The sequence below is a fragment of the Oncorhynchus gorbuscha genome, linkage group LG19, assembly GCF_021184085.1.
Source record: "Oncorhynchus gorbuscha isolate QuinsamMale2020 ecotype Even-year linkage group LG19, OgorEven_v1.0, whole genome shotgun sequence".
NCBI lineage: Eukaryota > Metazoa > Chordata > Actinopteri > Salmoniformes > Salmonidae > Oncorhynchus > Oncorhynchus gorbuscha.
Window position 1 is genome coordinate 30,770,151 of NC_060191.1, and position 16,016 is coordinate 30,786,166.

The following is a 16,016-nucleotide window of genomic DNA, read 5'->3' on the forward strand; positions in this document are numbered from 1 at the left end:
TGTCATCGCATATGTAGGAGGTGGAACAACATGGTAGGTTAAGGCATATTGAGCAGGCCTGGAGGCTCTACAGTGAAATAAGACAGTAATAACTAACCAGGACAGTAATGGATGAGGCATATTGATATTAGAGAGAGGCATGCGTAGCCAAGTGAACATATGGGTACAGTGAGTGGTTGGGCTGACTCGGGACACAGAGATTCAGACAGTTAGCAGGCCGATGCTATCAAGCTAACAGGTAGTAGGGCAGGGCTGGCAATCTAGCAGTTAGCAGACCGGGTTAGCAAGCAAGCAGTTAGCAGGGGCTAGCCGTTAGCAGACCAGGGCAGGCAAGCCAGCAGTTAGCAAACCGGGGCAGGCAAGCTAGCAGTTAGCAGACCGGGGCTAGCAAGTTAGCCTTTGGGGGACGTCACGATGGGGGTAAGTCTGTTTTTGCCTCTTCGTGAGGTGACGTCGATAGACCAGTCGTGGAGATAGTAGGGTTCCAGGTAGCTCTATGTATCTAGCAGACCCAGCAGGTTAGCAGAATGGGCCTTCAGCGGGCGTCGCGCCTGAGGGGCCTGTTGGAGTCCTCGGGCAGATTATGTCGGTATTCCAGTCGTAGAGGATCGGCGGGGCTCTGTACCCCGTACCGGCAGTAGAAGGGTTCCGGATATTGTAGCCCAGGAGTGGGCTTCGGTGGTAGCACCGGAGCCCTGGGCGGGCTTGCTTCAGGCTAATTGGTTCTTGCTCTGGGATGGAAATGCTAGCCAGGAGTGGTCACCCGGGTTTGCGGTTAGCTAGTTGCGAAGATCCAGATGAAAATATTCAGAGTTTGCGGTAGGCATCCGGGGATATGGAGAGAAATAGGTCCGTTATGCTCTTGTTTGAGTCACGTTGTTCTGACTGGCGAGAGCTAAAGGTTAGCTGATGACCGCTAGCAATGGTTAGCTAACTGATAGCTGGTAGGTAGTTAGCTGGCTTCAGTTGAGGGATTCCAGATCCGAAGTAAATAGATCTGCTTTTTTCTAAAGTATATCCACACCACATTGGGTGAGGCGGGTTGCAGAAGAGTATTTAGTAGTTGAGGCTTAGGAAAATATTTTTAAAAGATATGCAAAGAAAAATAAGTAAAAATATATTTACACAAGGGACAGGACAATGTCATCCGACTGCTACACCATCTTGGATTAAATTTAAAATATTTTTAGATAGCCTTATCCTTGTCACACCCCATTCAACAGGGTCGGTCTCTAGACTTGCCCACATAGAGAAATCTACAGACACTATTTAAAGGACTTGGGAGCAGGAACTTGGTTCAGAAATCTCAGATGAAGACTGGGAAGAAGCTCTCATGAATATAAACCACAGTTCAGTGAATGCCAGACACAACCTTGTTCAGTTTAAGGTGATACACAGGTTACATTACTCAAAGGTTAAACTGCATAAAATATTCCCAGACACCTCACTACTGTGTGAGAGGTGCAAGCAGGATGAGGAGACTTTGACACACTTATTTTGGAAATGTCTTAAGTTACATAATTACTGGGCTCTCATTTTTGATAACATATCTAAAGCCTTAAGAGTTATAGCCCTCGACCAATTGATCGTTGTTTGGTACAGTTGATGGGAATAACCAGGAAGGGAAGGCTGTTTATCTTTGTACTCTATTAGCTAAAAGGCTCATATTGCAATTTTGTAAATTGTAGACTGTACCTACCTTTGAAATCAATCAATCAAATGTATTTATAAAGCCCTTCTTACATCAGCTGATGTCAAAGTGTTGTACAGAAACCCAGTTTAAAACCCCAAACAGCAAGCAATGCAGGTGTAGAAGCACGGTGGCTAGGAAAAACTCCCTAGAAAGGCCAGAACCTAGGAAGAAACCTAGAGAGGAACCAGGCTACGAGGGGTGGCCAGTCCTCTTCTGGCTGTGTCGGGTGGAGATTATACCAGAACATGGCCAAGATGTTCAAATGTTCATAGATGACCATCAGGGTCAAATAATAATAATCACAGTGGCTGTAGAGGGTGCAACAGGTCAGCACCTCAGGGGTAAATGTCAGTTGGCTTTTCATAGCCAATCATTCAGAGTATTTCTACCCCTTCTGCTGCCTCTAGAGTTGAAACAGCAGGTCTGGGACAGGTAGCACGTCCGGTGAACAGGTCAGGTTCCATAGCCATGGGGGGAACAGTTGAAACTGGAGCAGCAGCACGACCAGGTGGACTGGGGACAGCAAGGAGTCATCAGGCCAGGTAGTCCTGAGGCATGGTCCTTGGGCTCAGGTCCTCTTGAGAGAAATACATAAATAAAGAGAGAGAATAAGAGAGAGAGAATTAGAGAGAGCATGCTTAAATTCACACAGGACACCGGATAAGACAGGATAAATACTCCAGATATAACAGACTGACCCTAGCCCTGACACAAACTATTGTAGCATAAATACTGAAGACCGAGACAGGAGGGGTTGGGAGACACTGTGGCCCCATCTGACGATACCCCCGGACAGGGCCAAACAGGTAGGATATAACCCCACCCACTTTGCCAAAGCATAGCCCCCACACCACGAGAGGGATGTCTTCAACAACCAACTTACCATCCTGAGACAAGGCAGAGTATGGCCCACGAAGATCTCCCCCACGGCACAACCCAAGGGGGGGAGCCAACCCGAAGCAGAAAGATCAGTGTCATTGACTAAACCCACTGAAGTGACTCACCCTTCCTAGGGACGTCATGGAAGAGCACCAGTAAGTCAGTGACTAACCCCCTGTAATAGGGTTTGAGGCAGAGAATCCCAGTGGAGAGAGGGGAACCAGTCAGGCAGAGACAGCAATTAAGTATCGTTGCTCCAGTGCCTTTCCGTTCACCTTCACACTCCTGGGTCAGACTCAATCATAGGACCTACTGAAGAGATGAGTCTTCAATAAAGACTTAAAGGTCGAGACCGAGTCTGCTTCTCTCACATGGATAGGCAGACCATTCCATAAAAATGGAAGTCTATAGGAGAAAGCCCTGACTCCAGCTGTTAGAAATTCTAGGGACAGTAAGGAGGCCTGCGTCTTGTAACCGTAGCGTACGTGTAGGTATGTACGGCAGGACCAAATCAGAAAGATAGGTAGGAGCAAGCCCATGTAATGCTTTGTAGGTTAGCAGTAAAACCTTGAAATCAGCCCTTGCCTTAACAGGAAGCTAGTGTAGAGGCTAGCACTGGAATAATATGATCATATTTTTTGTTTCTACTCAAGATTCTAGCAACCGTATTCTGAGTTTTAACTGAGTTTTATTTAGTGCTTTATCCAGGTAGCTGAAAAGTAGAGCATTGCTGTAGTCTAACCTAGAAGTGAGAAAAGCATGGATTAATTTTTCTGCATCATTTTTGGACAGAAAGTTTCATATTTTTGCAATGTTACGTAGATGGAAGAAAGATGTCCCTTGAAACAGTTTTGATATGTTTGTCAAAAGAGAGATCAGTGTCCAGAGTAACGCAGATGTCCTTCATAGTTTAATTTGAGACAACTGTACAACCATCAAGATTAATTGTCAGATTCAACAGAAGACCTCTGTTTCTTGGGACCTAGAACTAGCATCTCTTTTGTCCGAGTTTAAAAGTAGAACATTTGCCGCCATCCACTTCCATATGTCTGAAACACAGGCTTCCAGGGAGGGCAATTTTGGGGCTTCACCATGTTTCATTGAAATGTACAGCTGCATGTCATCCGCATAGCAGTGAAAGTTAACATTATGTTTCCAAATGACACCCCCCAAGAAGTAAAATATATAGTGAAAACAATAGTGGTCTTAAAACAGAGCCCTGAGGAACACCGAAATTTACAGTTGATTTGTCAGAAGACAAACCATCCACAGAGACAAACTGATATCTTTCCAACAGATAAGATCTAAACCAGGCCAGAACTTGTCCGTGTAGATACATTTGGGTTTCCAAAAGAATGTGGTTATTGATGGTATCAAAAGCAGCACTAAGGTCTAGGAGCAGGAGGACAGATGCAGAGCCTCGGTCTGACACCATTAAAAAGTGCAGTCTCAGTGCTATGATGGGGTCTAAAAATCATACTGAAGCGTATTGTATACATTGTTTGTCTTCAGGAAGGCAGTGAGTTGCTGCGCAACAGCTTTTTCTAACATTTTTGAGAGGACTGGGAGATTCGATCTAGGCCGATAGTTTTTTAAATAATTTCGGAGTCAAGGTTGGGCTTTTTCAAGAGAGGCTTTATTACTGCCACTTTTAGTGAGTTTATCCACCGGATGTGTACCAGAGAGCCATATATTATGTTCATCATAGGAGGGCCAAGCACAGGAAGCAGCTCTTTCAGTAGTTTAGTTAGAATACGATCCAGTATGCGATCCAGTATGCAAGGTTTAGAGGCCATGATTATTTTCATCAATGTGTGACAACATATATTATTAAAAAACTTCAGTGTCTCCCTTGATCCTAGGTCCTAGCAGTTGTGCAGACTCAGGACAACTGAGCTTTGGAGGAATACGCAGATTTAAAGAGGAGTCCGTAATTTGCTTTCTAATGCTCATGATCTTTTCGTCAAAGAAGTTCATTAATTTTTCACTGCTTAAGTGAAAGCTATCCTCTCCTGGGGAATGCTGCTTTTTGGTTAGCTTTGCATCAGTATCAAAAAAAAACATTTTGGATTGTTCTTATTTTCCTCAATTAAGGTGAAAACATAGGATGATCGGATTTAGGATATGTAATGCTATTAGAAAAAGATTTGATACAATACCTCCAATAGAAGTCCAATGTTTTACAAAATATGGCAGCCGATACGGGATAAATGGTCTATTCCCCCTTCATAACTGGGTTGATGACCTGCTGCTACTCTGTGCTGTACTCCACTCAATATTTACTTCTGGTTTAACTACACTGCTTGGAATGACTATACGCTGTCTTCTTATCATATGTACCACCTAATAGGATTTTTATTTTGCATATGCGAGTTAAGTTTTTGTTTTGTCCTCTTAATTTGCCATTCCATTCAACACTACAGTGAAAGTCAATGTTTGTATCTCGTTCTCTTTTTGGAAAATAAACATATTATATATTTTTTTAAAGAACTGCAAAGCTAGAGCTTTTCACACTCAATAGTTTCCCCTGTTTATCAAGAATGTTCCACCACCCAAAGGAGAGCTGGTGTCAATATGGGCCAGCATCCCTGGGGTACGCTTTTGACACCTTGTAGAGTCCATGACCCCAACTGAATATTAAGAAAGGTGTTCCTAATTGGTATACTCAGTGTAAATCACCTGCACTTACCTCTAACTTTCTTCAGAGTGGGGAGATCACCATCACAAATTGGCCCTGGCTACAGCCCGTGACATCTCTGTCCAGAGCCCAGCTCCAGCCTCTTGTAAAAGCCAGGTAGTTCTTCTGGGGGAACTAATTCAGATAGTGCATGTCAGCCCAGCGCTTCAAGTAGCCTCAACCCTCTGCAAAATGTCTGTCGCATCTTGTGCCATAGGCTACACATGTCAGTCCATCATGCATGTAAACAACTAGCTTGCCTGCTCTACCCACACTGATTGGTTAAGTAATTGAATGAGCTAAATGTTTTTTAAAAACGGTTTATTTCACAGGTTAAAAAAAGGAACAGAAAGGAACCAGCATTTTTCTGGGGGTCAAACCGGTTCAGAACTTATTTTTGCTGGTCGGAACAGTTTTTCTATAAAGTAACATTGACTCAAGTTAGACCCTATTCTTCAATTCAGACCATTTATAAATCCTAATCTACAATAAATGGGCTATTGGAATAAAATGAGAATACAATCAGATTTTGGCACTCTTGCTCACACATTTCCTAATTAATTTGGCTGGCACACTGTACAAAACAAATGTTAGAAGATTATATTAGACACTACAACAATAATCTAATCCCTAGACCACAAATCATTTAATACTGGATTGGAATCCATAGTACCTAATTACAAATCATCGACGGATGGTCAAGCGTTGCGATAGACCAATTGAGTGGTGACCTCTAATTGGGTGGGGGGGTGACCAGATGAGTGATCTGGAATCTTTCAACATCTCGGCTCCCTCAGCCGGGAATTCCTTCTGCTGTAGCCTGGCCACTCTGGAGCAGGTCCACATGGAAAGTAGTGCACAGTGGAAACTGGCAGCCAAAAAAGCCCCGACTTCGCAGTCCACAACTCTTCCAGATTAGCATTCCTTCCCCCTGACACATGCACCGTGAAGCAGATTATCATCTGAGCCGACAGGGGACGCACTTTAGAGGAGGAGGGAGGGGAGGAGAGGAAGGGGGAATATCTCAGGAAAAGAGAGAACAAGAAAGCAAAGAGAAGGGAAGGTGGAGAACAGAACGGTGAAGTTAGAAATGCCAGTGAGAGAGGAGTAAGGTAGGCTAAGGGTTAAGGGGCCAGTTACAAGTTAGGGTGGCTATGTAATTGCGATCCGCTAGTATTGTAGGAGCCTCAGAAACAGTGACGGGAGTTGTAGTGGCATATCATACGCCAATTAGTGGTGAAAAGTAAGGTATTGGATAAGGAGTGTTGAGAGGACTTAAAGTCTACAGTGGAAAAGGGTTGTCAAGGTGAAGGCGTTTTTAGAGGCGTCGACAGACAAACACTTGTTTCTTCACCAAAATTTCACCTAGAGAGGAGTAGACCGCTCAAGGCCTCCTTCATTACCTACATATATTCCCGCCATTAAATCACAAAACGCATGGATGGCAATAGGCTACAGCTCAGGCCTCTCACTGGCCAGGGGAAGAGAGGTAGAAAAAGAGAGAATGTGTGGGGGCATGGAGGGAGGGAGCGAGTAAGGAGCGATGGCTAAGGAGGCATACAAGAGAAGGGGAGTGTGCCAGTCGGTGTAGGGGAGGAGAACTGCTGGCCGCTCAACAGTAGCATTCTTTCACACATAGCTGGAAGTAATCAGCGATCAGGGCCAGAGAAAAATTCAGAGCTCAGTCTGTTTGCTTTGGCCGCACCTCCCACCCTCCTCTCTTCTTTCTCTCCCTTCCCCTCGACATGGGCTGAGGCCCTGAGCGCACCCCCATCTTCCACCTCCCCATTCTCTTCTCCCTTTCTCAGCCCCCCATCCCAGCCACACCAAACCACTAAGAATGATCTCAACATTGTTGCCTAATCCGAGTTCACCTGATACTCACGTTTCCATCCTTTCCAGTTGAAGGAGACAGAGAAAGAAAAACCTAGATATAAAAGGGGGAGAGAGCATGATTGACAAATAAACTTTGCACATGATTTGTTGGGTGATTAGAAAGTGGAGAGAGTAGTGGGAGCACAGAGACTTTAATCAGTGTTGAGTTCAACACACGTTGATGAAACAGATACTGGAGGTGAACGCTTCCTAAATGGTGGATGGTGTTGAGGCCAACTTTAATTGAATTTGAATAGCCTTACTGCTACTGTAAAAACAGCTCGATGCCAAAGCATTTTGGACATACAGTTTATATGTTGGAATGAAAGCATGCACGGCTGTGACGTAATAAACATGCATTTTCCTTTGCAGTAGATACATTTGGGTTTGGTGTTCTTGTGTGTAGGGGGACCATGTTACATTCTCTAGCTGGTTCTGAGCAGCTATCATTTTTCATACCTTATTCATGTCTTTTATTTGATAGTAGTTGCAGTCTTGTGTCATCGCTGCAACTCCTGTACGGACTTGGGAGAGGCGAAGGTCGAAAGCATCTGCTTCTCGACACAACGCACATCCAAACCAGGAAGCCAGCCACACCAATGTGTCGGAGGAAACACAGCACACCTGGCGACCTGCTTCGGCCCACCACAGGAGTCGCTAGTGCGCGATGAGACAAGGATATCCCTTCTGGCCAAGCCCTCCCTAACCCGGACGACACTGGGCCTCATGGAGCGTCGCCTCATGGACCTCCCGGTCACGGCCAGCTGCGACAGAGCCTGGGCTAGAACCCAGTCTCTGGTGGCACAGCTAGCACTGTGAATAAGTGCCTTGGATCACTGCGCCACCCGGGAGGCCCCCACCTTATTCATGTCTAATTTGCTGATTTGTTATAGCCTATATCATGTAAACCACAAATATATAATAAACTCATTAAAATAATGTTAATTTTAAAGGTTTGTGGATACAATTTCAAAAATCATAATTCAAAGTATTTTCCAAAGGGTGACTGCTGATGTTGACAGATGTTTAATTTATAGCCAGGACTACACAAAAAAACGTGAATCATTTCCATAACTCATTATGTTTGGCACCTAAGTGTTACTACTGCTCACTCATGATTTTCCTGTGTTCTGACCCTGGCCTGCAGCCCTACACTAGTGAAGGCAGCCCAACATCCAGACTACCTTAAGCACAACGCCGAGAGGGAGGCTGCAGGTAGGAAGAAGGGAAGAATAGCTAACTGCTTCTTCCCAATAACTATCAATGAGGCGATGTGTGCTACAGAGCAGAACTACTGAGCAAACAGAACAGACCTCCGCTCCCTCCATCCCCACACATGTTCAACACATTCCCCAGCGCAAAACGATAATGGTGTATAAAACAAAAACAGAGCGAGCAAGATTGACTAAACAATTCCTGTTCTCTCTACAGCAACGGTACTAAATTGACTCTAGTGTTAGTTAAACGATAGGGGTGGAGGCAGAGCATGCTCCCATATCCTATCAGAGTCAGACAGACGAAGAGTGGAGACTGTACAAGTGTAGAGGGAGTGGTTATAAACACACTCGACTATCACATGTTCTCTTTTGAAGGGAACCACACAGCTGTTGAGGACACTAAGCAAGCACAACTGAGTGTCCAAGCAAAAAAACAAACATTTATTGACACATTTTTTTTAAAGCGGTATTGTGTCCAGAGGTTGTGAGGTGGTCCACAGCCCACTCAGCATGTTAATATCCTTTTCACACTATAGTACCGACCTGACCGTGCTGGCTCGCTTTTCCAGCTTTGTTCCAGAAACTATGGGCAGTGTTTTACCAGGCCAGCGCAGTACTGTTTGGTTTGGCTCATTTTAAAGCAGCTCAATAGTGTGAACGTGTTATTAACATGCTAATAGCGTGTTGTTAATGTGTCTGTCTAGTGGTGTGGGGCTGACTGGTCACTGCCCACTGGCGTCTAGACTGTCCGGGCGCAACTTGGTGAGGATCCAGGAGCGCAGTAGCTCAATCTCTGGCCGGGAGAGCTGGTGCTGGAGGCCTGGGAACGAGTGGAAGGTGGTTGTCATCCCAGCCTTCTTCAGCAGGGCCGTAGTTTCTTCTCCCCACTTATGGAACACCAACTCGTCTCCTGTCCCATGGCCCTGGAATAGCTCTGGGAGGGGGCTCCCCGCCCTTGCCCGCTCCTCCACAGCCTAGCAGGGGGAGAATAGTCAGTCAGACACTTCTAGACTGCTTACTAGCACACTCTATAGGCCCAATATCTCTGTCAGAACCAAGTGCAGCCAACTCCTGATAAATGCAAGATCTTGGGACTGACATGGAGCATCTTTGAATTGGGAAACTGTATATCAATACACCAATATTTCTCTACCACTATCTGTCATTCAAAGGACAGATGAGTAGGTAGTTGTAGGTTTCTGGCGCTCTAATCAAGATTTAGAATATTGTCTGTTTAGTTTAGTAGACATACCAGTGACAGCCTGCCTTACCTGATATACTACAGAGTATTTGTTGAGAAAGCTGGACAGAGCAAAGACTCCTGCTACGTCAGGGTGATAACGGCACGCCAGGTGGAGGGCCATAGCTCCGCCCATAGAGAAACCCCCTTTGGACGAGGAACAAGACAAAACAGAACATGTCATTGCACTGGGTTCCATTAGGTGTCTTTGTGCAGGTATTCACTGAAAATGTGTATTGAATATTGTATCCAAAGTGCTTTTCCCAGGAAAAAAAACAAAACAAAAAAAAACATTTTTTCCAACTGTGCATACTGGCAATAATATAAGATAGGAACATAATGAATATATTCATTTATTATTATGTATGAGTAACAGTAGTTTAAGCCATCCTGGCAGTTTAAGCGGTCCGAAGTGGAAAATACTCTGCCTTTGACAGAAAGAAAATAAAAAAACATTAAAAATGAAACAGACTCCATAGTTCCACATCATCAGCTTTTTCGCTCCTCAGGAGTCGGCATCCGTTCACGAGCCCGTCCTTAATCTCACACATCTGGGTACATCTGGGCACACGGTGTACATCTGGGAAAGTGTGAAAGTACCCATCATCCTGTCAGAGGGGGAAGGGAAGAATGGAGATATGGGGGGAGTTCACACGCTTTGCCCAACGAATAAAACATTTGTCCATGAGATTCTCTGTTTCTTTCTTTACTTCACTGGTTATACTCCTTGAACCAAAAAAAGGTGTTATCTAGAACCTAAAAGGGTTCTTTGGCTGTCCCCATAGGATAACCCTTTGTAGAAGCCTTTTTGGTACTATGTAGAGCCCTTTTGGGTTCTACCTGGAACCAAAAAGGGTTCTCCTATGGGGACAGCTGAAGAATCCTTTTTTTTTTTAAGAGTACATACTCTTAAACTGTCTTTCTGGTATACTCTCAGTCTCTCATTCCAATCCACGATAACAAACCTCAATCATACATTCACATTCTAATGTCTCCTTCTTTCGTATACCCCTCCGCTGTGCTGTTTGGTACAGTGCTGCTGTGTGTTTTCAGTGTGTGTGTGTGTGAGCCTATATGTGTGAAATCATGACTGTGGCGATAGCTTCTCTTTTCTGAGATTTCCCAACGGATCCATGCTTTTTTAAAGAGTGAAAAACATGAACACACAAGCCTGCGGCGGCGGCTTGTACTTGAAAAAGTTTTTTCCATGGAACGTTCTGCCGCTTGTCAATCCGTCAGCCCTGCAAGTGGACTCCGGGTACAGACCACTCCCGTTTCTCCAGTATGCCGACTGATTCCAATGAGTATTTATAGTTAATGACAAAATGTTATGATTTAGGAAGATAATATTTCTCCCAGGAACATGTGTTTTTTGAATCACTTTCTCGAGTGGAGCTCAGGGGCTTTTCTGGCGTTCCACACTGGGCCTTTCACACAAACGCTCGGCTCTTTTTTCTCTTTTCTACTCACAACTATTTTCGTATATTTATATATTTCAGGGCTTGTAGGTTAACCCTTTTCCCAATGTTCCCATCGGTTTCCCCTTTCATGGATGCTATCATTTGTTCTCTTACAGAGACATAAAACTTGCGATGCCCCCCCCCCCACATATATATTTCCTGTGGGAACTCTTACCTAGGTTCTACAATAGTGTTTGTGGCGCTTGATCCGAGCGGTTTTATGTCATTGTCATTTACACGTGAACCTGATAACCAAACTATTTGGGAAAAAGGATTTGCTGAACCCGAGAATCCCTCCAGAAATACTTTACGGTTCATAATTGGCAACGTATAAAAGGGTAAGAAACCTGATAACTTGCTTTCTTCATTTTATATCATGACAGAGGGAGTTGAGAACACCAAGGCCAAGAGAGAGAGAGAGAGAGAGTGATGTGTGTAGAGAGAGAAAGAGCAACGTATGAAAAAGAAAGAGCAAGATCAAGCAAATGGGCAAGTGGGCAAGTGGATGGGTGCATAATACACATTCAGGAGGGGGTCATGGAGTTAGGAAGTCATGAGGAAGGTAACGAGTGAAGGAGAGACCATACAGCCAAATCTGACATATGGTCAGAAAGAGACAGGGAAATAAAACAAACAGCTCTAGTAGCAGCAGAATTAGCGTGTATGTGTGCGAGACAGTACCTATGATCATCCTGTGTTTTGGTACTCCTGCCCTGATCTCCTCCTGTATAACTGCTCCCAAGGAGTTTGCCATGGCGTCTATAGACTCCAAGTGCTCCAGGCAGTCGTGTGAGATCTTGTAGCGGTCAAACCACACATTGGACAGAGCCCCCCGCATGGGTGTGTAGGGCCTGAGGGGTCAACAGAAGACAGAACAAGATTCAATGTTTAGCTATGAAAAGAGGAAAGGTTTGGGTAGTGAGGGTCACATGAGAGGAGGAGAAGAAGATTTACTTACCTCTTTCCACAATATTGTGCTGACCCGAACCGCACTGGTTTGGAAATGATCTATTCACATGGTCCATTCATCTCGGTGTGGTAGTATGAAAAGGGTATTAGGCTATTTAGCCTATTTAAAATGCTATTCAGGGTCCATATTCATAAAGCATTGGAGTAGGAATGCTCACATAGGATATACATTGCTCAAAAAAATAAAGGGAACACTTAAACACAATATAACTCCAAGTCAATCACACTTCTGTGAAATCAAACTGTCCACTTAGGAAGCAACACTGATTGACAATAAATTTCACATGCTGTTGTGCAAATGGAATAGACAACAGGTGGAAATTATAGGCATTTAGCCAGACACCCCCAATAAAAGAGTGGTTCTGCAGGTGGTTCCTATGCTTCCTGGCTGATGTTTTGGTCACTTTTGAATGCTGGCAGTGCTTTCACTCTAGTAGTAGCATGAGACGGAGTCTACAACCCACACAAGTGGCTCGGGTAGTGCAGCTCATCCAGGATGACACATCAATGCGAGATGTGGCAAGAAGGTTTGCTGTGTCTGTCAGCGTAGTGTCCAGAGCATGGAGGCGCTACCAGGAGACAGGCCAGTACAGCAGGAGACGTGGAGGAGGCCGTAGGAGGGCAACAACCCAGCAGCAGGACCGCTACCTCCGCCTTTGTGCAAGGAGGAGCACTGCCAGAGCCCTGCAAAATGACCTCCAGCAGGCCACAAATGTGCATGTGTCTGCTCAAACGGTCAGAAACAGACTCCATGAGGGTGGTATGAGGGCCCGGCCTCCACAGGTGGGGGTTGTGCTTACAGCCCAACACCGTGCAGGACGTTTGGCATTTGCCAGAGAACACCAAGATTGGCAAATTTGCCACTGGCGCCCTGTGCTCTTCACAGATGAAAGCAGGTTCACACTGAGCACGTGACAGACGTGACAGTCTGGAGACGCCGTGGAGAACGTTCTGCTGCCTGCAACATCCTCCAGCATGACCGGTTTGACGGTGGGTCAGTCATGGTGTGGGGTGGCATTTTTTGGGGGGGCCGCACAGCCCTCCATGTGCTCGCCAGAGGTAGCCTGACTGCCATTAGGTACCGAAATGAGATCCTCAGACCCCTTGTGAGACCATATGCTGGTGTGGTTGGCCCTGGGTTCCTCCTAATGCAACACAATGCTAGACCTCATGTGGCTGGAGTGTGTCAGCAGTTCCTGCAAGAGGAAGGCATCGATGCTATGGACTGGCCCGCCCGTTCCCCAGACCTAAATCCAATTGAGCACATCTGGGACATCATGTCTCGCTCCATTCACCAACGCCATGTTGCACCACAGACTGTCCAGGAGTTGGCGGATGCTTTAGTCCAGATCTGGGAGGAGATCCCTCAGGAGACCATCCGCCACCTCATCAGGAGCATGCCCAGGCGTTGTAGGGAGGTCATACAGGCACGTGGAGGCCACACACACACTACTGAGCTTCATTTTGACTTGTTTTAAGGACATTACATCAAAGTTGGATCAGCCTGTAGTGTAGTTTTCCACTTTAATTTTGAGTGTGACTCCAAATCCAGACCTCCATGGGTTGATAAATTTGATTTCCATTGATAATTTGTGTGATTTTGATGTAAAGAAAAAATTGTTTAATAAGAATATTTCATTCATTCAGATCTAGGATGTGTTATTTTAGTGTTCCCTTTAGTTTTTTGAGCAGTGTATAATCATAATCATTATTATCTTAAAGGCAAAACTGATCCTAGATCAAAACTCCAACTCTGAGATGCTTTATGAATAGATGCCCAGATGTTCCACCTGTCTGGGTTAATTCAGTTATATCAAAGACAACAGTTGAAGGGCTTCAACTGTGTGTTGAGGGGTTTCAGCAGCTTGACTGCAGTACTGCATTTAGCAGCAGGTAGCCTAGTGGTTAGAGCGTTGGAATAGTATCCGAAAGGTTGCCAGAACGAATCCCCAAGCTGACAAGTTAAAAATCTGACGTTCTGCCCCTGAACGAGGCAGTTGACCCACTGTTCCTAGGCCGTCATTGAAAATAAGAATTTGTTCTTAACTGACTTGCCTATTTAAATAAAAGGTAAAATAAAACAAATAAAAATACCTGGCTGGAGCTGTGGGATATACCACTCTGATGTGGGGGAAAGCCAGGTCTGGTACCGAAACCTCTTTGACCCATGCTCGCACTCCCCGTCCAGTGTCTCCTGCATGGCAGAAGTGAACAGTTAGCCAATATAACTGACTCACCAGTCACGAGGCTTACAGAGCAGAACCTTGGTTTCACCAACATCCCGTTCACATGCTACTGACTGGTGAATATTTGATACATTTTTATTTTATTTAACATTTATTTTATCTGGGAGATATCAGATAAATACATATAGCATTCTGTTTTTTCTCTTGTGATCAAGCCCAAATAGTAAGTATCCTTAGACTAACATTTCCCAATGCTGACCACTCAATTGAATGTATCGATCTACGTAGCTTCTGTTTAGCTACATTATTAATTTGCCACAGTAGGCCATATCATAACGCAGTTACAGTTGCGTGGAAGCCACATTGTATAGTTATACATTTCAAAAGACAGTCAGTCCTGTCTGTCCATCACTGTACACAAGCTTTCAGTATCTAAATCGAAGGTACTCTGGCAATGCTACAGGCTAGGCTACAGGTCGCTAACCTACCAAAACTCCTAGTTATTATGAGGCTAGTTCAGCGTAGTTACCGTTGAAGAAATGTCACTAAAACATCGGGAGCAGTGTAAAACGTAACCACCTGAGCCGTGTAAGAAGATGACCGACGCGGAGTGTTTCCCGGTTGGAGATGCAACACACTTGCCTAGAAGTTTGCTGCTCCGTACGGCAGCCATAATTTCTCTGTCTTGCGAAACTACAGAGCAAGACGGACAGGACTCTGTGATTGGATAGATGCAGTTTACAGATGACCAAAACCTAAACTCCCGATAGGTTGTTTCCGAATGCACATTTTTCTCAATCCGGAAGACTCAAAGATTAGGGAATTTACGATGCATGCTCCAAGGCAGCTATGAAGGCTACGTTTGGTAAATTATTACAATACATTTTCACTTCCCCTTTGTAGGATGAGCATGTCAGAATTCATGGGCAAGGACCAATTTTCCCCTGATGCTATTTAGAGCCACTAAAGTATGAGTTTTAGTAGCCCCACAAAAACTGATGTCAGTGTGCTCTATCATGTGTGCAGTGATTTAATGGAATGTCTGGATCTACAAATAAGTTTAAACACATTCTAAGGTCTTATCTTTTATAAACATAGGCCTGTTTTACTCAGATTCGGGTCATTTTCACTTGCCTTGGACCACACAAACTGTATCCCAACCCTGACCCTCAATAATGTTGCAGAGAGGGATCAGCTTGAAAGTGGGTGGCTATCTTGCTGTGCCAAATACCAAAACTATAAACCCACTCAGAGGTCATTACCTCCATTTTGTGTAATAGAACAGACTATAAATATTTCATGAACCTTTCACTAACATGTTTTACATGGAAAGCTCCCCTCTTTAGAACAGGCTTGTTGATGTGAAACTTGATATTAGGCCTACATGTCTGGGTCATGGTGTCTGTGCCATGTAACGTTGTCCTTTTATTCCTTATTTGACATTGCACAATGGTTGTATGACAAAGGAATGCACAGGTGTCTTTGGAGGTTTATGTGGAATATGGTGTGAAACATGACACATTAACTCAATCATTAACAAACTTAAAAATATATATATATATTTTTTAAATCAGTGAGCACTAACAAACTTAAAAATATATATATATATTTTTTAAATCAGTGAGCACCACAAATTTGTGCTTTAATTGTTTTCATGATTATTTCTTGGTATAAGTAGCTTCACTACATAGACAGAGGTGAAATTAATATTCAATACATCTAATGTAGGTTGTGTGAGTTGTTCAAAAGAACAAAATATATTTTACGTTTAATTGAAGCCCATTGTGTGGCCTTGTTATGGATGGCTCATGTTTTGCATG

At 44.3% G+C, this 16,016-nt stretch overlaps 1 protein-coding gene across 2 annotated transcripts; it reads right to left on the bottom strand.

The window, feature by feature from the left end:
• Positions 1-8,761: 8,761 nt before the first annotated feature.
• On the bottom strand, positions 8,762-14,928 carry LOC124005718 (lysophospholipase-like protein 1). Of its 2 annotated transcripts, none has more exons than XM_046315206.1 (5): positions 14,776-14,928; positions 14,105-14,204; positions 11,723-11,892; positions 9,613-9,728; positions 8,762-9,315 (listed from the first exon to the last, which is right to left on the bottom strand). In XM_046315206.1, exons 1-5 carry the CDS (start codon positions 14,867-14,869, stop codon positions 9,064-9,066), a joined length of 732 nt encoding a protein of 243 aa, XP_046171162.1. In that variant the 5' UTR covers positions 14,870-14,928; the 3' UTR covers positions 8,762-9,063. The 2 variants fall into 2 exon arrangements, with proteins under 2 accessions (XP_046171162.1, XP_046171163.1); XM_046315207.1 differs by having other exon boundaries at positions 14,839-14,884.
• Positions 14,929-16,016: the final 1,088 nt, after the last annotated feature.

Excerpts from the sequence above, each read along its gene's own strand:
- LOC124005718 (XM_046315206.1), bottom strand. The coding sequence starts at position 14,869 with ATGGCTGCCGTACGGAGCAGCAAACTTCTAGGCAAGTGTGTTGCATCT. Across the intron at positions 9,729-11,722 it reads AAAACACAGGATGATCATAG|GGGGTTTCTCTATGGGCGGA; the intron begins GTACTGTCTCGC and ends CCTCGTCCAAAG. Across the intron at positions 9,316-9,612 it reads AATACTCTGTAGTATATCAG|GCTGTGGAGGAGCGGGCAAG; the intron begins GTAAGGCAGGCT and ends TCCCCCTGCTAG.